This window comes from Agelaius tricolor, unplaced genomic scaffold (assembly GCF_023055355.1).
Source record: "Agelaius tricolor isolate 1412-34295 unplaced genomic scaffold, bAgeTri1.0.p SCAF_10, whole genome shotgun sequence".
Taxonomy (NCBI): domain Eukaryota; kingdom Metazoa; phylum Chordata; class Aves; order Passeriformes; family Icteridae; genus Agelaius; species Agelaius tricolor.
In genome coordinates, this window is record NW_027269270.1 from 405,368 (window position 1) to 432,189 (window position 26,822).

The 26,822-nt window shown below is 41.5% G+C and overlaps 1 protein-coding gene across 4 annotated transcripts in view; it reads right to left on the reverse strand.

The window, feature by feature from the left end:
- The window catches only part of UBE2F (ubiquitin conjugating enzyme E2 F (putative)), a 61,916-nt gene that overhangs the window by 24,746 nt on the left and 10,348 nt on the right, over positions 1–26,822 (reverse strand). For 3 of the 4 annotated variants that reach the window (XR_011680306.1, XM_071434306.1, XM_071434304.1), the window contains exons 3-7: positions 25,251–25,280; positions 24,272–24,337; positions 18,228–18,295; positions 14,648–14,718; positions 9,648–9,705 (exon numbers count right to left, since the gene is read on the reverse strand). Coding sequence is in view for 3 of the 4 variants with exons in the window: in XM_071434306.1 (XP_071290407.1) it covers positions 9,648–9,705; positions 14,648–14,718; positions 18,228–18,295; positions 24,272–24,337; positions 25,251–25,280 (293 nt within the window). In the remaining variant the exon portion in view is untranslated. The remainder of the gene's footprint in view (positions 1–9,647; positions 9,706–14,647; positions 14,719–18,227; positions 18,296–24,271; positions 24,338–25,250; positions 25,281–26,822) is intronic. The other variant, XM_071434307.1, reaches the window with a different exon arrangement.

The window sequence follows — 26,822 nt, forward strand, 5'->3', positions numbered from 1 at the left end:
TGGATATAATCTGGAGATTCTGGAACACCAGCACAGCTTCTGCACTGGATTCCCCAGAGGAACAGCAGCTGCCTCTTCTTCCACTGGATCTTCAGAGAAGACTCCACCCTTCTACAGGATCCTGCTCCAGCAGAACCACCCCTGACACTGCAGGAGGGCTGCTGGCACAATTCCCATTGGATTTCTACAGGATCCCTGCTCCAGCAGAACCACCCCTGACACTCCAGGAGGGCTGCAGCCACAATTCCCATTGGATTTCTACAGGATCCCTGCTCCAGCAGAACCACCCCTGACACTCCAGGAGGGCTGCAGCCACAATTCCCATTGGATTTCTACAGGATCCCTGCTCCAGCAGAACCACCCCCCTGACACTCCAGGAGGGCTGCAGCCACAATTCCCATTGGATTTCTACAGGATCCCTGCTCCAGCAGAGCCACCCCTGACACTCCAAGAGGGCTGCAGCCACATTTCCCATTGGATTTCTACAGGATCTCTGCTCCAGCAGAACCACCCCTGACACTCCAGGAGGACTGCAGCCACAATTCCCATTGGATTTCTACAGGATCCCTGCTCCAGCAGAACCACCCCTGACACTGCAGGAGGGCTGCAGCTACATTTCCAAATGAACTGCTACCAACAGGGTGTCAGGTTGTGTTCTGATTCTGGCAGTGTTGTTTTAGTTTACTGAATTGTTTATTTTATCTTTTTATTTTCTTCCCTAGTAAAGAACTGTTATTCCTGCTCCCATATTTCTTACCTGAGAGCCCCTTAATTTAAAATTTATAGCAATTTGGAGGGAGGGGGTTTACATTTTCAATTTTAGGGGAGGCTCCTGCCTTCCTCAGCAGACACCTGGCTTTTCAAACCTAGACAGCTTTGAAAACATCAATATGACAGCAGGGCTGGCACTGCCAGCCTTTCCAGCCTCAGCACCTTCCTAAGTGTGGCAAAGACAGCAACTTTCAAACGTGGCAGCAGAGACACATGAACTGCACAAAAGGGGTGACTCAGACATTTAATTCCAGTTATCTGGAAATTTTAAGATTCTAGTGCTGAGCAGTCACCCTCACTCCCAAAGAACAGCTCTGCCAGTTCCCTGGCAAGCAGGAAAAAATGAACATTTCAATTTTAATTGTTTTATTATACAATTATTTCAAAGAAGGGATGGAAATCGTTGTTTCACACTTTATTTAAGCCTCTGTGCTTGTCCAGCTGCTGGAACAGACACCAGGCATAGCAGAGGGCAGCAGAGCATGGTATTAAGGACACCTGTATTAACCCTAGGGTGAAATTATTAGTACAATGCAGTGATGTGCCAAAGTCACAGATTAAAGGAAGATTTGTTGGCATGGAGAGCAGCAAAAGGCAGGAAGGTCTCCATTTCCACTTGATTCTCCCACATCCAGGGATAAGAGAGTGCTCAGTAGCTCTGGGCAACCCCTCAGCCCCCAAAGGTCAGGAGCCCATTCCACTGCTGCCCTCCAAGGCTGTTCTGTCCTTCAGGGAGGCAGAGTTACAGGACAAAATGACATTTTTACAAGTTGCCTTCTGCCTACACCATGGAACAGCAGGCTGCAGCTGCAGAACCACAACACTGAGCATTAAAACCACCACCACAGGTACAAGGCCACCTGAGTACTCTGGGGCCTGGCCATTTCTAACTCCTGAATGCCAAACCTGCATCCCCAGGGTTACAAACTGTCCACAGCACCAGCATGGCAGAGAAGGAACAAACCAGGAGCAAGACAGTGCCTCTAAAACCCTCAAGAGCTCATTTTCTCCTTACCCTGAGCAGTGCTGAACCCCCTGCTCTGCCAGAAGCTCCCCAGACAGCAGCAGAGCTCTCTCCAGACAAAACTCCTCCTTGTCCAAGATAAGCTCCAATGCCTCATACAGGCAAATGCTGCAGCTCAAAAAGGAGATGTGATATCCTATTTTCATGTTATATAATCAATTGTTCCCAAATTCTTACTTGTTGAGCCCTGGTTTTAAAGCTTTGGGGTCCTTGACTCACTTGAGTTGGTTTTAGAGAGTTCTATTAAAAAATAAAAAAAGAAACAGCAAACAAAAAAAACCAACAAAAACCTCTGTACAGGCACAAGCTGTCAGAATGCTGTACATCTCCACTGCCATTCTAGACACCAAAAAGCATAACAGGATTACTATTATTATTGAATAATTTACCTGTGAAAGTCTTAATACCATTTTTGATGTTTCCATCTATTCCACTTTTATGATTTTATGATTTTCTAGATTCCTTTTATACCCTTGCATGGCTCCATAAGAAAATAATGCTAAATTACCACCAGAGGACAATTGCTTTTTGTAATAAGCTTGAGGCTAGGCTGGATTGAAACCTAGGATATTGAGAAAGGGAAGTGGGATGGAACAGATGAGCAAAAGTGAAGCAAGTATTTGCTATCTGAAAAACTCAACATTGTTGAACTGTAGAAATCACTCTGCACTGCTGACTTCAGCAGAGCTGCTGGCTGCAGGCAGATAAGCCCAGCCTTGATGCTTGCTTTGGGTCTTCCTAAGGAGCCAAAAGATTGTGCAAGCCCCTGAAGATCTTGTCAGATTTAACAGCTCAAAAACTTCTGTTCTTCAGTATAATAAAGCATCAGGCTTGGCTTCAAATATTTACTGAACTTGTGGCTTAAATAGCCTGAAAACTAAGTTAAGCCCATGTGCAGGAGTTTTTAAAGGTGATCTTCACAGGGAGGAGCAGAGAATGTTCAGGGTGCACACCTTGACAGTGCTGCACTCCAGTGAGATCCCACTTGTACAAGATCACATATCTGCACCTGACAAAGCTGTTTTCTTTACAAAGCTGCTGTTCTCAGACTTCTCTGGGTTTAACATCAAACTTGCAGAGGACACTGCTGAGGGGCAGCCACAGAGCAAAGCTGAGAGCCTCTGCTTTTAGCCCAAACCTGCTTTTTGTGCTGGACCTGCAGCCTGGTGTTCCAGACTGCAAGGCCAGATGTATTCTATTACCATCTGTATGGCAGTTGTCTTTTGACAAGTGGGCAGTTTGCCTTATCTCTCTCTGAGTGATCACAAACACTCCTCCCTCTGGGGGGACATTGCTGATAACAGACTATTGAATGCCACTGCATGGCTGATAAGAACTACAGCATCCCATTGGGAGATGTGAGCCCAGGGGGAGGAGCCAAACATTCCTACCTGGATATAATCCAGAGGTTTTGGAGACACCAGCACAGCTTCTCCACTGGACTTCCCAGAGGAACAGCAGCTGTCTCTCCTTCCACTGGATCTTCAGAGGAAGAATCCATCCTTCTCTACAGGACCCCCTTGCTCCAGCAGAACCAGCCCTGACACTGCAGGAGGGCTGCAGCCACATTTCCAATGGGACTGCCACCAACAGCCTGACCCACAGGGTGTCAGGTTGGGCTCTGACTCTGCCAGTGTTGTTTTAGTTCACTGCATTGTTTATTTTATCCTTTTATTTTCTTCCCTATTAAAGAACTGTTATTCCTGCTCCCATAATTTTTGTTGCCTGAGAGCCCCTTAATATAAAATTTAATGCAATTCTAGGGGTGGGGGGGGGGGGGGGGTAATTTTCTCCATTTCCTGCCTTCCTTAGCAGACTCCTGTCTTTCCAAACCAAGACACCTGGGCTGCCAAATTCCTTGAGCTGCTGTACTGGCTTCTGACCCAGCCTGCCCAGGCTGTTCCCTGGGTAGTGTCCCAGAGGTTTCCCATCAGCTCAGATGCCTTTGGGAGTCCAAGGCAGGTCTGGGATATGCAAGTGGGTTTAATTTACATTTATTGTTAGTTCAGGGTAGCCAATGATGGTGTTTGAAATGAAGAACTGGGGTGCCCAAGCACTGCAGTACCTGGTTAAATCCACAGTGGCTGAGGGGAACATGGAATAATGAGGGAAGCACACTCTGCTTCATGGCACTGCCACCACCCTGGGCTGGAGCATGGGGAAGTCAGTCAACACAGGGAAGTCAGAAGTCCAACAGACTGCTGTAAACACCCCTTTAGAATCGTCCCTTTTCATTCTGCACTATTTTTGTGCTGCATCTGAGTGAAAAGTTACACTAAACCCCTGCCCACAGATTTATTTACAGCATGCCAAACGAGCAGAAAAAACCTGCTGCTGCAGCAGTGTCTGAAGTTCAAGAATCCTCAAAATCCTCAATGCAGCTTTTGAAACAGCCTCTCCTGAGGCCAGGGAGTCTCAAAGCTTTGCATTTCTAGGAGGTCTTAACTGAGTCACTGATCTTGCCAAGGGACAGTTCTCAGAGCCACTTCACAAAAGCAATGCCACTGAAACCATGCCACACACGGGGCTCAGAAAGACAACCACAAACACTTCTGGAGAGTGAAAGCAAACATGGAAATTGCAAGTTAGGATTAAATTAAAATTTTCCAGTTTACCTCACTGTTTTTGAGGTATGGAATTAATTAAGATTAAATTAAGATTTTCCTTTAACAGGCAAAGTATATTTAATACATTAATTTAAGAAGAGAGCAAACCAGACAAAAGCACCTAACAAACTTCCAATCAAAGAAATTCCCTTAAGGGATCCAAGAAGCATTTCTGATCTAACAGACTGAACAAAACAAAGCTCATTGCTAAACAATTCTTTATAAACAAACAATTTAACCCAGTCAGATGAACAAAAGGAGCAGCAGTCATTTATACTAGCACATGTCTGAGGCAATTTTTTTTGGTTTGTGTAAAAAAGGGCTGGAAATGCCACTCTGAAGTCCAGTATGCTCTAGTCCAGGCCAGCTCCTGGGGCAGCTCTCTGCTGTCCTGTCTGCCTATTCACCACCTCAAGGTGGTTTTCCTTTTCCTTTTCCTTCTTCCACCATCTCTTAAAAACAAGCCCAGATTCTTCCTCTCTTCACTGCAGCCTAAAAAACCAAGCACACTGGATCCCACCCTACCAACTAATCACTGGTGCTGGGGATCAAAAACAAAAATTTTCCTTCCAGAGACATAGGCACTTTTTAGCTTATTAAAAAGCTTCTTCTCTCCTAAACTGCCATCTCCCAAATAAATTCTCTTTTTATATTTCCTCTCCTGCTCCTCTCTAATCTTGCAAAAGTTGAAAAACATTGTTTCCACCTAGAAAAAGGTGATAAAATGAATGCCACCTTTCTTCAGCCACCCACAAAAGCCACCTCAGCTGTCATGTGTCTGTCATCCCTGCCTGTGCTTCCCACCCAAACACAGCAGCAGCTCCCACAGGGCTCTGGGTAACCTAAAAGGCACAAACTGCTCCAGTTAGCAAACACAAAACCAGGAGGAAGGTTGCAAAAGCATTCCTTTTGTACTGAAATATAGGAGGGGAAGGCAAACAGGACCAATGTGCTGCCCTAGAGCAGGGCAGCTGGGGGGTGCCAAGCAAGCAGAGCACTCCTCTCCCATCCCTCACTCTGTCACTGACTCCTCGACCCCTGTCCCGTGGTTACTGCAGGACAAGTGGATAATCCTGGGGAAACTGTTGCCTGGGGAATTCTCTGTAACTTCTTCATGAACTACACCACAGCAATCTCAGCACTGAAGCCATCACCCTCTGGAGACCACTCTGCTCAGTGCATTAAATTGAATATTCAGAAATGAGCAGTTTGGGGAGAACAAGCATGGGTTAATTACAATTACTGAGGTATCTCAGCTCGCCTCACTCACATGCCCATAATAACAGCTACTGCACCTACACCAAAGATTTGGCTTTGCCAGGGGACATTAAAGAGAGAAAAATTTTACTAAGCATTTCTGAAGCAAAAGCTATTAGAAGACACTCAGCTCTATATTTTCACCAGCTTGGGCATGTATGGAGGAGAAAGAAATAAATCACCTCTTAGAAAACTGATAAAGCCAATTTATAATGAAGTCAAAATACAACACAATATCTCTTTGGAAAAATATTTCCTGAAGCTTATTTCAAGAAAAAAACTGAATGCCAGATCCGCACAGAAGATTGTCTTCAGCAGTTCATAGCTTCTTTTTTCAAAATACTGGGTCTGAAGTTGTTATCTAGAGCTTATTCAATTTTTAGAGGTGAGGAAGACACATAAAAAGACCAACTCCAAAAGAGGATTTGAATAAATCAATAGCTGTACAATGTTATCATAATGTTGAGAAAAACAGCCTGAGCAACAAGAATTAATGTAACATAAAGCATGCAGGTTTCTTTTTTCCCTTCATGCTCAAGACAGTGACAGTTACTTTACTGTCTGCTCCAAATGCTCCTCTACACTAATTACAGATGATTTTGACAGCAGACCATCTATTTTCCTTGAGATGATAGGTGAAACTTTTGTACTTTCAAAACTCCTCAGGTTGATGCTTAAACATTGAGGTAAACTGGGAAAATGAAGTCAGGACCCTCTGATTTATTTCTCCAAGAGATGAGTTTGACATTTGAATAATTCCAAATGAAGTCATTCCAGTGCCTGAAGATAAGGGCAGAACCAGTGAACCAAACAGGACAAAATGCTGCCATTTAGTATTAAAACATTAATTAAATAAGCAAGGCTCCTAAGGATCAACTCCAAGTAGCAATAGTTTACTGGAAATGAGTCTTAATTCCTTTTAGATCAGGTAATCTAATAGCACAGACAGATATTTATTAGCCCAGGATCTGGAGTTATGGGAGAGAAATTCCTGAGAAAACAGTGGTTTCCTGGGGGAGGGCATGAAAATCTGTCTGCAGATCTGTAGTTTAAGATCACCTGGATGTTTCCTGCTCCTGGCTCTCCCGAGAGCAATAACACAAAAATGACAAAACCCAGCACTTGGAGCTATCTCAGTGAAAAAGTGAACTGCACATAACACCTAACAAACATGGAAAGGCTCCAGAAAACAGCCCAGCTAGCTGAGCCCAGTGATCTCTGTGAGAACACAGCTATAAAAAGAAAAAGGACAAATATTCCCTGTGAACATCCATCATATCTTTTTAAACACTGGCTTTTCTGTTCATATGCTCAGCCCTCCACAGAGTTGCCCAAGTGTGCTTTGATTATTTTTAAGGTCCATCCATCAGGCAGTGATTTATGAACCCATTTCCTGCTGCATTTAGTTAGAGGTAACTGCAGAAGGAGCCTGACTTCTAGAACCAGTCAGGCATTTAAAATACACATCCACCTGTTCAGTTCTTAAAATCAATCACCTGAGATCTTTGCAGAGCAAAATGAAAACAAGCATTTAGGAAAACTGAGGAGTATTAAGGAGAACTAACTGAGCTAGGCAGGTGATAATCCTAGCAAATGAGGCACATGTTGGGGACTAACACGAGTCACTGAAGCACTATGGAGTTTGAAATTGAAATTACTGAAAGGTACAAAGCAGAGAAACAGCAACAGTGTGAAGTCATGTGAGGTATTTAAAAGCTGGTACTTCCAATGACATTAAAAAAAGCCCTGAGAACAGAACAGAATTAAAGCCATCTATCTGCTTTCTGCCTAGGAAACTTTAATTTTGACCATCAAACCTAAAAACAGGAGAAAAGCAAGTTCAGACACTCTGAGCAGGGCCCAAAGTAATTGCAGCAGTCTGCAGCTTTGTGAAAAAGCTGCTTTAGAGAGGAAAGTGTGCAATAAAGTGATGCAGAGTGTGACAGAATGGAGACTGAAAGGTAAATAAGTTCCTGTTGCTAATTCAGGTTTAGCTACAAAGGAGCAGAAAATGACACAAAGATCAGGTGGGAAGCACTGCAGCAGTGCTCACACAAGCCACAGCCTGGAGACCAATCACTACCAGAAATTCTCTAAGGGTTTGGGATTCTGGAGTGTTTCTATGAATAAAAAGAAAGTGATTTTAAAAGTGTATGTATATATATATAGACAGGCTGGCAGGGTTTTAAACCTGTTTCAGGGTAAGAGCCCAACTCTGCTCAGAACCTGATTTCAAAAAAGCATCTCATGCAGGAATTCAGAAATAGTACATTCTTTATTTCCCTCTCTCACACACAGGCTGCTCTTCACAGTGGTCCATGGAAATGTGTTCCCAAGCACAAAGAAGGGAAAAAAAGATAAAGCTCAACACTTGGTAACCTGAGGAGAATTCAATCATGGATGAGATGACACCAAGTGCAAAAAACTGCTGGGAAACAAAACTGAGTTAGGTCTTCCCCCCCTAAAGAATCCTCCACACTGCAAAAAAATACAGTTTGTCAGGTAAGTTTTCCAGACAATTTAACAGATTTTCATTTTTATTTCAGCAAATTTTTTTATGTTTCTACTCATTTGATAATTAAAAAAAAAAATTAAAAAGGTCATAGCAGTTGATTTTGAAGGATTTTACATGTAAGAGCTCTGCTGTCACCACAAGGTGAGACACAGCTAAAAATCTGAGCCTTCTAAAGGGTTAAGCACACAAGCCCCACACATGCAGCTGGGCTTCTCATGTGTATTCTCTATTTGAATGGCTTCTCTAATGCCCTTGGAAGAGTTTTTGTGGCAGAAGGACATGCTCACTCTCAATTCATTTTTAGGAGTAGTTCAGAGTGCTTTATTGGGCAGGGCTGGGTGCTATTCCTCCAGAAAACCAGGCTGATTTCATATTATTGACAAGTTAAACACCGACTTTCAAGTCCATAACAGGCCAAGACTGGATTCCTGCCCACAGAGCTTCTGTGCAAATTCTCCCTGTTCCCCTTGTGGTGATGAAAAGCTGTAAAAAGTGAGCTCACAACTGTGGTGCTTCAATGTTCAAAAATTTAAAAATCCAAGGAGAACATCTGATTTTTCTCTTTTTGAAATTAAGCTACTACTTCCTTTTCTCTTGCTGAATCTTTCATTTCAACAACCACAGTAAAAGCTCCAGTCTTTTGGGTTTCTTCTCCACTTGTATTAATTTTTAAGCTTAAAACTTCCTCTGAATGAAAATACAGGAACAGAACTAGTTAACTTAAATTATTCAGTGCCTTGATTTAACCTGAGGTGAAAACAGAAACAAAGGGCAAAACAAAATCACACTAACTGATGGAAAAACAATAGGGAAAGAGTGCTTAAGAAAATCCACAAAACAACACACTCATTTTACTTCCAGAAAGTCACATGCTCACCTCAGCAGAGATTTTACAGATGAAGAAAGTCACAAATCTCATTCACAGTGCCAAAGAGCAAACCAAGTATCAGATAAAGGTCATTTTCAATTTGTTTTTTTGAAAGAGACAAACACCTGATGTGTACCCTTTACCCACCTAATGCTGTTAAAGCTCTGCAAGAAACAATTTTGGCAGCATTCCTTGGAACAGCAACAGGAAGATAAATGCCCTGCTCTGCTCAGGGCTCTGCACTGATTTTGTCTTGTCAAGAGTATCAATCCCATGGAAATTACTGGGGTTATGGATTGCTGTACACAGGATGCTCTTGTGTTTGCTGCCTGGGTGAAAACCAGCACACCTTACAGAGTGTGGGTTCTCTGAGTCACAGCAACCTCCAAAACCTTGGAGCAGAGCAGGATTTGTGCAGCCACCCCAAAATTCCCCAAATATTTCTACAATCAGCACTGTACCTGCTCCACTGCTGCCAAAGACAAAAAACCCTCACCACAAAAACCTCCTCTTGGGCAAACCACATGAGCTGATTCTTTGCAAGGCCAGGAAAGGGTTTTTAAAGATGTATTTATTTGGAAGGACACATCCAAAAGGAAACAGTACCTTTAAGGTTCTAGTTGGGGCCCAGCCAGTGCCATCAATTGAGTGTTCTCTCAATAAACTGGAAAAGAAAAACACACACATTACACAGAGCAACTTCTGCTTCAATTGTCTTTGTCAGAAAACTCCTCAGAAACCATCAGGAAGTAATTGCAAGATAAGATCTAATTCTTGCACTATTTATATCCAGGTAATGGAATTTTAAACCCCAGGAGTTGGGATGTCTGCCTAAAATTACCTTCTCCACAGTGTCATTACAGAACTCCCCATCTGAGCCCAGCCTCTGTCAAAACACCTGAATTATTCTCCTCCAGCAGCACAAGTGTGACAGAAATGCTTGTGACAGGCTCAACACTGAACCCTTTTTTTAATCCCTGATGCATTTTAGAACATGTTCATCTCAGGTGAAGAGACAGCCTTGCAGGGTGACCCATCTCTCACCAAAATTGGCACAAACCAATTTTAAAAAGGGTGTTTTGGGGAGGGATAGTTAATTAGCAAAGAGAGGATCATCCTCTATTCTGTGAAAGGACTTCAGCTTCCTACAGGTAAAGATAAGAAACAGAGAGAGCTTTAGTCTGTCTGCTCTGGAGGGAAAATTTCCTTATAAAAAATATATAAAATTATATAAATATTTAAATATAAATATATAAGATATATTTATATCTTATATACTTATATATATGTATAATATATATTTTTATATATTTATATCTATATAGGATATAACAATATATATATCTCATATATAAAATATATATAATATATTAAAATATATATTATATAAAATATATAAATATATAAATAAATATATTATATTATAAAATAAATATTTGTTATATTTCTAGATATTTTATAAAAATAATATATATGTTAGAAAATATAACTTGAAATTTAATATGACTATGAGTATATAAAATAGAGAATTTCCTAGATGCACACATCCAGTATAGATCTACCATATTATGGTACATATCAAGCCCAGTGAAGCTGCTGACCAATTTGCAAGTGGAAACCATTGAGGTGTTCAGGCATTTCTGGACCTTTCAGATCCAAACCTCAGCAGTTATGAGGAGGACATATATTGGGGATCAGAGCACAAGTGAGAAATAAGCTGAAGTCTTGCTCAGAAAAGTAATAATCTGAATGAAAACAATGTAAGAAACTCCTTGAAGCATCATTTCACAATCACACCTTGCTCTGTAAGGAGTCAGCAAAAACAACTCAAATAGCTAAGCACAGAAATTCCCCACCAGCAGCAGCTTCTGCTACTGAAATGACAGGGTTAAAGTGAAATAGTTTAACTATAAGACTTTAGCAATTCCCAGGCTAACATGTATTAAGTCATTTTTAAATTACAGTAGATGATTAGACCATACAGGTTATGTAGTTATTTAATGAACATGGCAAGTTTATATGCAAGGAAATTCAATCCTTGTTCAGTGCAGAGATCCTAGGAGCAGGATGATAACCTGGACAAGCCCATTCCACCTTAAGTGTGCTGCTCATCTCATTGCTGTGCCTTTCCAAAGATAAAATATGCCATTACCACTTGTGCAACGTTCAGAATAACATCTTGTGGCTGCAGTTTGTCTCCATAGGACAAAGGCAAAAAAAGCTTTTTGTCTGTTCCTTATCAAACTGCGTGGCAGCGCTTCCATTTGCCTCTCCATCCACCTGACTGGGAAATTCCAAGTGGGGGGGAAGTGAACACACTAAATAAAGTCAGAAAATATTCAGTGCCAGAGCACCTGAGCATGAGCTAAGCCTCATGGCCTCAGAGCTCTCCTGGCACAGCTCCAGCTGGGACACCACAGCCAGGACTGAGGAGACACCTGCACCTCTCTGAGCACTCTGGCAGGAAAGCAGGGAACACACATGTCACAGACATATTTTCTGAAAAATCCTTTCATTAGGATTTTTCTTTTCTCTTGAGAAGCTTCAGCTTCTCCATGGCTTGCTGCTTTGCAATGTGATTTGGAGAATTGTTTACCCAGCATGTGAAATTGTTTTTACTTGATGACCAATGACAGTTACCTGTGTTGAGGCTGTGAGCAGTCACAAGATTTTATTATCATTCCATTCCTTGCTTTCTGATGAAATCCTTTCTTCTATTCTTTAGTATAGTTTTAGTAGATAATTTTTTTAATATAATATAAATCATAAAATAATAAATCAGTCTTCTGAAACATGAAGTCAAGATTCTCATCTCTTCCCTCATCCTGGGACCCCTGTGAACACCACCACAGAACAGAGGTGTGCTTTGGCTTCACACTCCTCATTTGCTGATAGGGTTTGTTTTTAGAGCAGCACCTTCTTTCTTCTACAGATTGGCAATGATCATTAAACCCCTCAACAGAACCTTTCCCCAGATCTAAGGAGATCTCCCAGCTTATGATTACAAATCATACATCAGCCTGGGTTCCATGGGCAGAGTGCACAATCACTGCTTTTGAACTTTCAGTAACCAAAACAGCCCCTGATGTGACCAGTCAGCTGCTCAGCTTTCATTTCAACAAACACCTCCTCATTCTGGGACTAACTCCTGCATGGCAGAAAGCTTTGAGGAATTGTTTGCTTTTTAAATGAAGGCATCTTTTAAAAAGCATCTCCTGAAAGTGGCAACTGTGTGATTGCAGTAAGTGTAAAACCTTCTGAAGCTCCAGCTGATCCAAGCTGCAGCTTAAGTGACAACAATTTACTGCAAGGGAAGATCAGACTGGAGAAAACTCCACTTTTTCTATCTACATGTGCAGTGGTGATATCCAGTATGGGCCAGACCTAATTAGGATCTGTCATTAATAATAGGGCCCAGGTAACTCCTCATTTGCTGATAGGGTTTGTTTTTAGAGCAGCACCTTCTTTCTTCTACAGATTGGCAATGATCATTAAACCCCTCAACAGAACCTTTCCCCAGATCTAAGGAGATCTCCCAGCTTATGATTACAAATCATACATCAGCCTGGGTTCCATGGGCAGAGTGCACAATCACTGCTTTTGAACTTTCAGTAACCAAAACAGCCCCTGATGTGACCAGTCAGCTGCTCAGCTTTCATTTCAACAAACACCTCCTCATTCTGGGACTAACTCCTGCATGGCAGAAAGCTTTGAGGAATTGTTTGCTTTTTAAATGAAGGCATCTTTTAAAAAGCATCTCCTGAAAGTGGCAACTGTGTGATTGCAGTAAGTGTAAAACCTTCTGAAGCTCCAGCTGATCCAAGCTGCAGCTTAAGTGACAACAATTTACTGCAAGGGAAGATCAGACTGGAGAAAACTCCACTTTTCCTATCCACATGTGCAGTGGAGGTGATATCCAGTATGGGCCAGACCTAATTAGGATCTGTCATTAATTATGGCCCAGGGTAACTGCAGTCCATAAAGCACAGAAAAACTCCACTTTTCCTGCCCAGAACTGCTACACTTGACCACAAGTTAACTGTTTAGAATGTTTCAATCCAGGGATGATTGTCAACCCACACATGCCACAGCATGAGCTGTATGGGGGGGAAAGCACTGATGAAGATGATTTTCTGCTTTTAAAAATAACTGAAGCTATTTTCATGCAAAGACTCTTGTGTAAGTTGATTGCAGACACTATACATAGAATGCATTCTCTAACAGGCAGAAAGCAATTTAGTTATTTTAGTTTTTCCATAGAATGCCAGACATTTCCAGGGTTTGATATGTAGAGGTACCTGACAGTCCAAAGTGTTTCAGAGCAGATGCTGAAAGAATGCCTCCACTTCATTAGAATTATGATGCTCCAATCACCACATTCATCTCTTATAATTAAAATAATTTCCAGAGATGGAAAAGCTGTGGCTGCCCCATTCCTGGAAGTGCTCCAGGCCAGGCTGGATGGGTTTTGGAGCAGCCTGCTCTGCTGGAAAATGCCCCTACCCAAGGCAGGGGGGGAATGGGATGAGTTTTAAAGTCCTTTCCAAGCCCAACCACTCTGTATTTTATGAATGTGAGGCTTTACTTCTTTACAGAAGATGCTGTGCTGTAGCTGGAGCTCCAGCTCTGCTTTGGTGCCTGGTATTTATACAAACACCTCACCTGCTCACTCCTTTACCTGCACTCAGAACATTTCAATTTCTTAATGCTGATGAGCCTGACCTGCCTGGGAAGGGCAATAAAAAACTTCATTTTCACCAAGACTTTCAACACAGCACTAAAATGATTCTTCCATCTAGAGGAAAAAGTCAGCTTCTCTTTAAGCAATGATTTGCTACACATGGTGACAAGCAAGCAGGATTTTCAGAGCAGCTTTCAATCTCACTTATGGGCTTTGCTTCTGCTTCATCTGCTTTTTCTTCTGTGTGCTATTAACTTGAAAAATGACAGGCAGGCTTCTCACTTCTGTTTCAGTTTGGTTTCTGGCCAATTTCACCATCAGGTGTTGAGGATGAAATTGCAAAGTTTCACAAATTCATTTGGAAGAGGAAACATTTACTATCAAGGCAAGAGAAGCCTCTCTAGCAATGTAAAGTTTTCAGGTTTCATATCCTGACCCCAAACCTGCTTTGTTATAACTGGCACATGTGTCTTATCACTGGATATTAAATATTGCAATTAACAAACAAAGAATAATTACTGTCAAAGTTTAAGGAACATTTTTCCTTCCTTTTTGAAATAAAAAGAATTTTCAAGCTCTTAACACACTTGGCATTAAATGGTAAAGCCTCCCTCAGGGCCTGAGGATGATTCAGTTATGAGGGAGGCAAGAAAAAAACCAAATACATTTTATTTAGGATAGAGTTGATATTTTTACCCCATTTTTTGTTCTACAAGTAAAACAAAGTACTAACTCTGAACCTGAAAACCCAGGCTCTCCATGGTCCTACAACACAGCAATAATGAGACTTTCAGTAGGTTTTCATGCTCCTAAAAGTGAAATGCAGAATCAGCACAAAAAATACTGTCAGGACAGTTACATCCAATATTTGATCAAACAGAGAAACCTCCAAGGTTAAAAAACTCCAACAGAATGTTGTTCCTACCTTAGGCAGATTTCTCCTGTCTCTGTAATGTTTGGGTGCCAGATTCTTGTCAAACATTTTACCTTTGGAGGCTGCCAGGAGAGAAAACAAATTACTGGGTTATCCTTTAAGAGAAAAGCCTGTTATAACTCATAAAACAGAAAAAGGCAAATAGATTTGTATGGATTTGTATGTTTAGGGTAACAATGCATCATCTACAAGAGTCAAAAGAGACTTCCCTGCCCTTTTAGCTTTTCTCAACTCTTCATAAAAACCAGGCTGGTATTAGGATTTTCCTTAGAAAAAAAGAAATTTTAAGAAAGCCAAGAAAATTTATTCCTTCATGGAAAACACTCTAAGTCATTCAGTTTCTTCATACTTAACTGTTAAGACAATAATTTAAACCAAAAAACTTCACCAAGGCTTGTCCAAATCAGGGATTTGTTAAAAAAACAGAAGAGGATACAAAGATAACAAAATAACTAATAATAAATAATAAATAACTAATATTAAAAATAAATAAATAAATGATAAAAAATAAATAACTTATTTTAAATACAGACCCTCCTGTTCAAAACTGAACAGCTGAATTTGAGGCACTAAAATGAAAAGCCACAGGCAAGACCACCAAACTTCTGAATGTCATAGTGGGGTTCTGAAGTACAGCTTTTTCAAGTACAATCTCCTCTGCTCTAGTTTTGTGAAGTAAATAAAGAGTGGGACATAAAAATGTCAGTAGCTTAGCAACAGCACGTTGCTGCATCCCTGCTCTCGCCACTAGGACTTGCAGCTTTCAATCAGGCAGATTATTTCTGATGGGAAGTGTCCTGGAATCCATCAGCTCACAGCAGCACCTTGCAGAACTTCAATTAAATCCCAGATTATAAATGTGGAGTCATCTCTCCCTCCACTTTTTCCAAGCATGTCTTCAATCAAGAGGCAAAGCAGCTCCAAGAGCTGCATTTGTATGGTAGCATCATATGGTTTATCTCACTTTGTTCCCAACTTCCCAATTACTTTTTTAAGAAATTTTTTAATTTAAGACTCCTTGGAAGAGGTAAGAAAATATGCATGGCACTGAGACCCCAAAAACAGACCTAAGAGAGATGTTCTAGAAAAAAAACCACTGATCAGCACAACAAATCTGGGATTGATAATGCAGATTTTGCCTTTCCTCCACTTCATTTCTGTGCAATAACTCAAGGAACATCAGTCATTAAGTGGCACAACAAATCTGGGATTGATAATGCAGATTTTGCCTTTCCTCCACTTCATTTCTGTGCAGTAACTCAAGGAACATCAGTCATTAAGTGGCTCACAGAAAACAGCCTCAATCTTTTTAACCTCCAAAACACCTCAGAAGTTTTCTAACAGCACAAGCTTTTCATTAGCTACACTTTCACATTGTTTTGAAAGATGGTGTCTAGTTCTCAAGCAAGGCAAAGCAGCAGAATTTATTCCATGCCATTAGATCAAGATAAAAGAGTAAATTTCTACCATATGCACCTTCAAACAGGGAATGTATTGATGAGTCAAAAAAAAGATTTATGGAAACTCTTAAAAAAATCCCCAAATCCTCACAGTGAATTAACTTGTGTCTCATTTTTTGTACTGTGGAAACAAAAGAATTCCTTTATCCTTTCAAAGTGATTTTCACTGCTCTAAGTTAGAAAAACCCACTCCTGACAATAAGACAAAGGTTTTTCTCTCTCTCCTTTTTCACTTTTAGACACACAGGACAACTGCAGCACCACCATAAAATTCATCTTCAGACAAAAACCTCACCTTGGAACTTCTTCCAAGTCATTTTTGAACCCTCCCTGGACCAGCAGGTCCAGAGATTTCCTCAGGATGATGTTCTGTGAAATTCTGCACAACAGAGCTCCCCAAATCCATTCATTTCCCTGCTCAAACTCCTCAGGTAGATGCAGCCTCAGCTGGGGGGCACAGCAGTGACCACATTCACTTCCTTCTCCATTTTCAAGCAGCCACTTCTGCTCTGGGATGCTTTATTTAAAATGAGCAGTTTTGGTTCTTGATAAATCAGCACTCTAAAGAGACAGGTGTACCAACAGATCTTGTATCCTTTTTTCAGTTTTTATAGCTTAGGTATTTAATTTGATCTCTCCACTAGTGAATAAATTTACCTGGAGAAGGAATGTGGCTCCTGAGAGAAATGTGGAACCAAAGGTATTTGAAAAGTCTTCTCTGGACACCAGCTAATCCCAAAGCTAAACCATTCTCTTAAACCAGCCTGCAAGTGCAGCTCCTCTCTTGGCAGTTTGTAAAAAACCATTTTACCCAGGAGGAAGGACAGCAGAGGGACACAGGTTTCCCTAGAGAGGATACAAGTTCCTGGGGGTGAACTACACTCCAGCCCTGAGATATTTCCTGCCACTTTCCAGCAGCAGTTTCTGCAGAACTGCTCAGACTGGCTGAAACTGAGCACTACACCCAGCAAAGCACTGAGAGGTTTGGCTGCAGGCCACAATACCAGATCTTCCAAATTGTTCCTCTTTATTTAGTTTATGCTCCTCCACTACACCACAATTCCACAGATCCACTCCTTTGGCCAGTGCAGGTGTGTGTCCCAGCCTTGCCTGTGGGCTGAGAGCCCTGGCAGGTCTGCAGAGCCCTCCTGAAAACAGGAGAAAACTCTGTCAGTCCCATTCTGCCTGGCAGGAAACCAACCACAGCCTCAGCATAATTCCCTCAATATTTGGATTAATACTACATTGATAACCCGACCACAATCAAACATTCAACCTCCTGCATTGTTTCAGAACTTTTTATTTTTGTATTGGATAAGAGGTGCTCAAATTTAAAAATATTTAATTAACACTTGCTGTAGATTTTCCTGCCTGTGTTGAGCAGGGAACAATACCAAACCAGACACTTTTTAGTTATGGAAACTGAGAATCAAAAAACTCAGATCAAACACTTTCCTTCGGCAGTGTTGTTTGGGTGAACAACTGGAATACAAAAATCAGAGGAAATAAAATGAATACACAGAAGTTATTAAGGGTGACCTCTGCCACAGTATGAAATTCTTTGGTAAAGTTAAGGGCAACTTCAAACATCCCACAACCAAACCCACACAGCTGCAAACACTACCTAGCTGTGACTGCCACTACTACACACAGATGATGCTGGATTTAGGCTCAGCTGAAGAGGAACCAAAGATCTTCCCTGAAACTCTTCTCCAGGATCCTCCCCTACACATTCCTCAGCCTCTCTGCAAGAACTCTGAACCACCAACACCAAAGTAAGACACCAAAGCAGAAGAATGTGAGGGAAAATTACAGATTTTTTACCTTTTGGTCCACTTATTTCACTCTTAGATTTATAACTTTTTAATGAGAATAATCATTAAATGCAGGTGTCATGAATAATTAACGGGAGAGAGCAGAACCTCAGCCAGAAGGGAAGGACACTCAGGTTTGGCTCATCTGCACTTCCAAGAGCTTCTGCCAGACAGTTGCAGAGATTTATTTTATTAAGAGACAGAAGATCCTTTCTCAATGCCAAGTTCCCCCAGAAGTCCTGTTACCTGCAAAGAAAATCTAAAATGACAACTATGAGACTAAAGATAAATACTCACCACCATATTGTAGGCATCAGGAACTTCAGTTTCAAACTGAAACTTTCCCCCTTGGTAATAGCCCTCATCTAGAAAAGGGAAAACAAGGCAAATAGTTAAATAAGAGAAAAACACCAAGATTGAAACAACAGCACAGGATTATTACCATCAAACACTTCAGCTGCCACCTAACCCAAGCAGTGTGTGAGCATTGTGTCCTCCTGCACTCCCAACATTTCTACAGCAGAAATTTGAAGTCAGGAGAGCCAACAGTCCCAGAAAAATCCCCCATCCTGACCACAGGAACAGAGACACCCAGCTGGAGGAACCTTGCACTGAACTTCTCACTGTGGGAAGCAAATCCTGGCACGTGGCAGGCAGCACCACATCAGTGACCCTTGGAATGAGCTGGAGAAATTTTGCAATTGCTAATGCATTGCTGGATGCTGCTCCAGGACTGAGCACATCTTCCCAAACTTGTGCTGCTAAAGCATTGCTAAACCCTGCTCCAGGACTGAGCACGTCTTCCCAAACTTGTGCTTCTAAAGCATTGCTAAACCCTGCTCCAGGACTGAGCACATCTTCTCAAACTTGTGCTGCTAAAGCATTGCTAAACCCTGCTCCAGGACTGAGTACATCTTCTCAAACTTGTGCTGCTAAAGCATTGCTGGATGCTGCTCCAGGACTGAGCACATCTTCTCAAACTTGTGCTGCTAAAGCATTGCTAAACCCTGCTCCAGGACTGAGTACATCTTCCAAACTTGTGCTGCTAAAGCATTGCTAAACCCTGCTCCAAGATTTAACACATCTTCCCAAATTTGTGATTCTAAAGCATTGCTAGATCCTGCTGCAGCACTGAGCACATCCTCTCAAACTTGTGCTGCTAAAGCATTGCTAGATGCTGCTCCAGGAGTGAGCACATCTTCCAAACTTGTGCTGCTAAAGCATTGCTAAACCCTGCTCCAGGACTGAGCACATCTTCCCAAATCTGTGCTTTCCAAAGCATTGTAAAACCCTGCTCCAGCACTGAGCACATCTTCCCAAATCTGTGCTTTCCAAAGCATTGCTAAACCCTGCTCCAGCACTGAGCACATCTTCCCAAATCTGTGCTTTCCAAAGCATTGCTAAACCCTGCTCCAGGACTGAGCACATCTTCCCAAACCTGTGCTTTCCAAAGCATTGTAAAACCCTGCTCCAGCACTGAGCACATCTTCCCAAATCTGTGCTTTCCAAAGCATTGTAAAACCCTGCTCCAGCACTGAGCACATCTTCCCAAATCTGTGCTTTCCAAAGCATTGCTAAACCCTGCTCCAAGACTGAGCACATCTTCCCAAATCTGTGCTTTCCAAAGCATTGTAAAACCCTGCTCCAGCACTGAGCACATCTTCCCAAATCTGTGCTTTCCAAAGCATTGTAAAACCCTGCTCCAGCACTGAGCACATCTTCCCAAACCTGTGCTGGCAACCCTGGTGAGTAGTACAATGCTGTGTGCAAGGAGTTTCAGAGTGTCCTTCAACAAGGCAAGCAGGCTCTTTCACTGTCATTATCTTACTGGGATGTATCTGCTAGGAACATGTCTGCCTCTCTGCCAAACTCAGTACTGAATTATTAAAATGGCTAGATTTTCAAATATGACATATTAAAAGCATTTAAACAGGGCTAATAGAATGGGATGCCAGAGAGACTGCAACTCTTGAAATAGCTGTGCTGCTTGGAAGCTGAAATGCTTGCAAGTGATCTGAAATGCCCTGGCATTGCCATTACTGAGGTTTCTCATTAAAAAAAAAGGAAACAGGTACCCAGCCCACAGTGAGGGTTTGAGACATCTGAGGGATGCTCTGGCTCAAAGCACCCTGAGCACTCCAGCCCTAGTGAAGGCCAGGAGGGATGGTTACCATTATATGATGCAGCTTTTTTATATTTCTTAAACCAACACTGCAAGGAAATGTTCTGTGAAACAATCCAGACTTTACAGAAAGACTAAGAAGAATTTTACTATTATCTGGCTTGTTCCAAACCACAATAAAAACCCCTAGCTTGTCTACTGTAGGGCATCAAAATCCTCCTTCAGGTTGCTGCCTCCTGATCTGCTTTTTAAATCTATTCTCCGTTCCCACTCCAATTCAATTCTGAAGTGAGCTGGATTTATTAAGCAATTTTAGGCATGCTATGCTTTACCAGGAAGTAAAGGGACATGCACTGATTTTTCTAGGAAAAAAAGCAAGAGAAAAGCATTTCTCTTTTGTTGTTAAATATACAGAGACAAAAATCAGTGAACAAAGCCTTTACTGAAGAACAGGAAGTAAGAGGTGAGTTACAGGGATAGCCTTTGGTAAAACTGCTGCCTGTCAAATGTGCAATGCCCTCAGAGTGAGACACTGCTCCAGAAAGGAATCCTTGGAAAATGGTCCAATATCCCCAGGAGCTCTAACACACATTTATCCAACAGAACACAGCTGACTGCACTTTATCCACCATCTAGCATTAGAATACATTTGAAGCAAGTGTCAGGAATGATCACATTTCCAAGTACAGAAGTTCTTTTCCTTGGCTTAATTTCACTAGTTCCTTGATTGGCTGGGCTTGGAGCAAAGCATGCAGCAGCTCTTCACATTCCACCCCTGCTAAAATGAAATAAATGCCTGCTGATGGATGTATCCATCAGTGTTTTATGTCAAAGAAAATCCCCAGGTTTAATGAACACTCACTGCAATGGCTGTCCAACAGAAACACTCAAGAACTTTCAGATCAGGTCTTCCTCCAAGACAATTCAATATTCATCACTGCCTCACATTACAACTCATTTTATATTCTGGTTTTACACCTTGTCACCAATCACTAACTGGGTAAGCTACTGGCTCTGCTATCAAATTAGCAAGGACATAGTTACACAATTAGGAGAGCAAGACATCTCTCCTCCCCTCTTTTATACAATTGTGCCTCTGTGCTCCTAAAGCAACAATCAAGCTACTCATTACCAGTCACTCAAATATATATTAAAAATTCTGGAGAGCCTCAGTACCCAGCCAGAAATCTTGCACTGCATTAACAAGATAATTCACAATGAAGTCATCTTTCAGCATCTCAAGTAAATAGGTTCTCAGACTGAGAGAGAAATCCTCAATTTTTTAGGCATGGAAAAGTGGTGGGAAAAAAGTCCTGGCAGAGTTAACAGTGAGGAAAGAGCTATAAATAAACCCATCAAATGGAACAGCTTTAACACATAACTTAGGAAGTTGGCCACAGGGACTTTTGCTAAAAAGGGAGGATGTCTGAGCCACAGTTTTCCTCCTACTGCTTAAATTTATGTCTTCAAGCTGTATTAGCAGAGCAAGCATCCCTCCCACTTCAGCCTCAAGTTTCACTTCCAACAACCTGACTAAGCTTGTGTTTGTAGGGTGTTTTAATGGCTGAAAGAGCTCTGGAAAACACTTAACCAAATTATTTCCTCACTTTAGAAGAAAATGCAAGAAAATTAAGGCAGGCCACAAAGGATGCACTTTGCATAGCTGCTCTCTGAATCAGCCATGCTCACCAATATTTGTGGGCATTTCACCAGAAAACAGTGCCTTTATTAATCCCCCTGAGTGGCACTCACATATCCTCACCATGCCCAGACTAGTCCAACAGCATGGGAACTGAAGGGAAATTGCATTTACTGCACTTACTCTTCTGGGTTTTTAGCTACCTAAAGTCACCTGCTTTATTTTTCTCCAGGTCATTACCATGATTTTAATCCTCAGCTTCCAATTTTGTGCTCCAAATACCAGTGCAGCAAGCCTGGATTCTAAACATCTCCTTATTTTCCCCCAGATTTTCATCCAATATGATACTGGTGCAAAAATAAGAACAGAGGCAATGGTGGCACAAGGGTATTTTTCAAAGGCAGAACAAATGTTTCAGATGACAAAAGGCAAGAGAAGCTTCAGACAGCAGAGAAAACAAGCAGTGTCTGCCTGGGGAACAGGGAGTTTGTCCACTGCAGCAGAAAAATCCAAGTCTGAGCCATTTTCTATCCACTGATAGTGCACTGCAGAAAACTGGAGCATACAGAGATTGGAATTCCTTCAGTTATATAAAGCAGTCATCCTCATCAAGATTTTCTAAAAAATCATTTAAATTAAAATTAAAAACTTGCCATCACCAGGATAATTTTGCCACATTAAATACTGGCTGAGAAAGGTTTTTGTGAGAGGTGCTGAGCAAGGGACCTGAAAGGATTTCTGCTTGGTGGTCAAGTTTATTTTCTTATTCAAATTAGTCTTTTTGTGAAAGCCTAAGGAAGCTTCTTTTACTGTCCTTTCAGGACCAGCCACATTCAAAATGACAGCAGAGAACAAAGTCAAGATTCATGCCATACTGTTCAGACAATCCAAAAAGAGTTGGCTCAAGCCTGCTTGAGCCATAAAACTTCTGTGACAACCACTCTGCTGCCTCAAGGCAGAAAACCAGGATTTAGCATACACTAGAGAGAACTTCAGTATTGAAGAGAGGCAGAAAACAACAAAGATTTTCTTGGTCTGTGCTGTGTTCTGCCTTTAGAGTGCTAAACTATGGCTGATCACAAGACTGTACACCTGAATTATGCACAGCTGAAAATAACTGTTTACTGGGGTCAGGCTGCAACTGCAGAGACTTCAGCTGTGCAGCTATATTTAGAGTAACAAAATGTTAATTAAGATCATCTCATTGGCAAGATCATTGGCACAAAACCCCTGCTCTGCATTCAACAGCTGGTTTCTGCCTGCAGCATCCTGTTGCACAGCAGAGAGCAGACAAAACAATTCCTAGGGGGTTTAGACACCTTGGAGTTGGGACAGCTTTGTCACACATCACTCATCTGAACAGTGATGCTCTTGTAAAGACAGTTCCTTTCCAAAATATAATAAAGAAGCAGCATCATGTAAAGTGAAGGGCACTTGGTGCAAGCAGAATTAACACCCACCAAGTAAATATGAGCACAACTCCTACACAGAACGACAGGGCCAAAGTTCTAGATCAGCTCTTGGGTTTATTTTTAATTACACTGACAGGGCAGCCTCATTCATTTTTCCATCACAAAAGGGAGTCACATGAATGGACTTGTTAACAGAGACCACCCAAAATTTCTGCTGGAGGAAGGCCCAGTTGGTTTGGGCTAAGGAACAGCAACAGTGACACCTAGTGCTGCTCTGGCTCCAAAATCCTGGATTACAGAAAGATCCCAGGCACTCAGTAAGTGCACACCACAGTTTCTCCAGCTCAAACACCAGCATGACTGACACACCTCACCCAAATTCTGCTGGCAGAAAGCAGCCACAGAAAATGGGCACCCAGGAGAAGGAGCTGCAGGGGGACACTGGCCCAGCACACCTAACATTGCACACAGCAATGCTCTCACCTGAGCAGCTGCACAGGAACAAATACAACAAGTGCCTGTCAAGTTTAAATAAACTTCCATGCAAATTCATCCATAAAATACAACCCTTTATTCCAAAATGCAAATTTCAGGTGGCTATTAAGAAATTTACATGGAAATGATAATTTATGAAAATGCTTTTACTGACCAGCCTGGCAGCAAGAGCTTCACAGGATACTCAAGTTGTGTTAATAATAAAAGAAATCTGATTTCACATATTTGAACAATCAAAAACTCAGAGATTCTGCCTTGTTAAGCACCTGCAGGCACACCTGGGTTTGAGGCTTTCTAGCAGGGTTACATTGGTAACCTCTCTCTGCACCTCTGCAGAACCAAACAATCAGCACAGGGGAACACACAACCTAACAGGGCTGAAATGCAAAAATAAATCAAGGTGGTTTGAAACTGGCTGAGAGGAAAAAAGGTCTCAATCCAAGTAAGCAAAAAAAAAAAAAAAATCAGTATTTCCTAACCCTTCTCATTTTTAAGGCCTTTTTACTGGAATCTGGTTGTCAAAAGTTAGCCCAGTTTCTCCATCTCTTTAATGAAATAATCACTATTGCAGCCAGATTTTCTTTGACTTGAGGCTTTATTGGAATTCCTCTTGGAATTACTTTCCTAAACATCAACACAGACAGAAACTAAAGTTACATGTTGAAAAAATTACCTGGGGTTACAGTTAGCTGAAAGTAATGGAGCTTGTTTGGGTCAGGAAAATTCACTTTACATGTACCTGTGAAGCAAAATAAAAATTTACATCAGAAATGAGCTCTCCACTGCTGGCTGCCATGAGGAGACAAGTTTATCATGGTTATTTTATCACCCACATTATTCAGTCTTTAGCTTCTTAACCCATCAAGCTTTGGCTGTTCCTTTTCTACAGCCAAGGAGCTAAGCAGTATCATAGTTATAAATCCTATTTGCCTGAAAAAACCTACCTAGAACTGTACACAAAGCCTAGTAAAGCACTCACATTGTAGGAACTGAAAGCACACACTCTTCTGGTATTTGTTACCCTATAACAGAACTGAAAAAACTTGAGCTAAAATTGCTCTCTGTAAATTCTCTATAACTTCATTTAAGGAAGGCTTAGATCTCAAGTAAGATTCCAGGTCTAAAACCACATTATCTTGCCTTTTTCTCTTTTTTTTTAGAGAATATGGATCACTCTTAAAAAATTACTTTCCATGAGTATTTTCACTATTAACAAAAACATCAGGTTACATCTGGAAGTGAAAAAACTGAAGGTTGACTTCATGTTCCCTTGGAGCTGAGCTATTTGCTCTGCCCCTAAATCAGAATCTCCTGTTTTGAAAATGAGAGAATAAAGAAAAAACCACAAGTGAGGCACTAATTGCACCCTTGAGTCCCAGGAACCTTTTGGGCACTTGATGAAAGTTTTGCTGCCACTCCCCAGCAATTAAAAACTGGAGGTAAATTATCAATACTCCTTCCAAAGGACACTAATGAGGGTCCAGCTCTCCACAGCCCCAGAAGAGGAAGCAACAGAGAAAAATCTGTTCAAGCCACAGTGGTGGAGCTTTGCACAGTTACCAAATATCATCAGCATTCACACTTCAGTCAAAATGTTCATTTCAATGGCCCTTTCCCCCTTTAAAATGCATACTATTAAATGTTGTACTCACAAGGTAAATTAGCTTCAAGGTCTGCAACCTCTGTTGAAAGAAAAAAGAGAAACAAACCCATTATTTATACAAGCATAAAGCTCTTCTTCAAGTCCAAACTGACAGATCTAATTTAAACCAACCCGTAAATCAAATTTTATTTAAAAACATATTTAAGCTGCAGTGGAAGTTTACCTTGAAATTTCTCTTTAAGCCACTCAATTCATTACTAAAAATGCTTATCTGCCCTACAGACATGGTAAATGTATCCTCCTTTGATGGGGAGTTCAGCTCTGCCAAGGCTGAAGCACCAGGGCTGCTACCACACAGAGCACTGGCATTTCCAAAGCACAGCTTTTGTTAGTGATATGCACTCCTATTCAATTAAATTCTCCTTTTATTTATTTCCTGAGCTTAACATTCATAAAAGAGAGGAAGCATCCTGATTCTGTTCCACAGCTCCTAGGAAATGAAGTTTTGAGGGTGTTCCTAAGCCTGCCAAGTCACCTTCCCTGGAAAAACCCTGCTTTTGTGTATTTTATTGAAATCCTACTTTCAATTTCTTATGAACCAGATGCACCAAGGTATGTCCCTCTTTACTTCTAAAGTCCTAGGAAATAAAATTGAGTATATTTTTGGCTTTTCCTGTGGTCTTATTTTCCTCTTCTAGCTTTGCTTTCAGGCCTCCACAGACACAGCCCATTTATTTGGGCTGACAATGTGCAAGATTTCAATACCAACTCTCAAAAACACACATCTGAAGCAAACTGGCTCTCAGAATTGCTGGCACTGAATCCACACTGATCCCATCACAACCCTCCAGAAGTCCTCCTGCCATCCATGCTTACCAAGCCTGGCATTTCTCTGCAGTGCAGTGATGTTGATTTGACTCCCATTTCCCTCGTGCTTGGCACACCCTGCTACACCAAGAGAAAAAACCACCAAACCACACTTACCTAAACAATTCACAACTTCACTCTTTTAAAATCCCCCACCTGCAGCCAGAGCTGATTTAACCAAAGCCATGCACTGAAAGACAACACTGGAGCCATACTTTGCTAAAGTACTGCCTTTATAGAACACACACAAATGTAATTTCAGCTGTAATCAATGACTTGATTTCAATTTTCCCTTCCTAGTTGATAAAAAAGATGTGACAACCAACCCCTGAAGGCTGCAGCTATGAAAACTTTTCCTAAGATTATTCTCTCACTCCTTTCTTTAAATTCACCAGCCTTTCATAGTGGCACACCCATCTCCACTGCAGTGCAAAGTTTAGGACCTGGTTCAATTATTTTCAAGTGTTGACTGCTTTCCTTTCTTGCTTTGTGTGCTTGTGTGATGTTCACCATAATGAATCCTGCCTGCCCTTTCCTGATCCCAAAAAAGGGAGACATTGAAGGGCAGAGCTGAGCAGCTCTGCCTCCTGCAGGGTTCAGAACAGAGTTCACAATCACCAGAGCTCCTTTGAAGTGTGACAATTCCCTGTGGTGTGTGCACACTCCTGTTTCTCTGTGCCTTGGCACAAGAATGAGTGGCTTTTCTTGTGAAAACATGAAAACAAAATGCTCACACCCAGGAGAAGGCAGCACT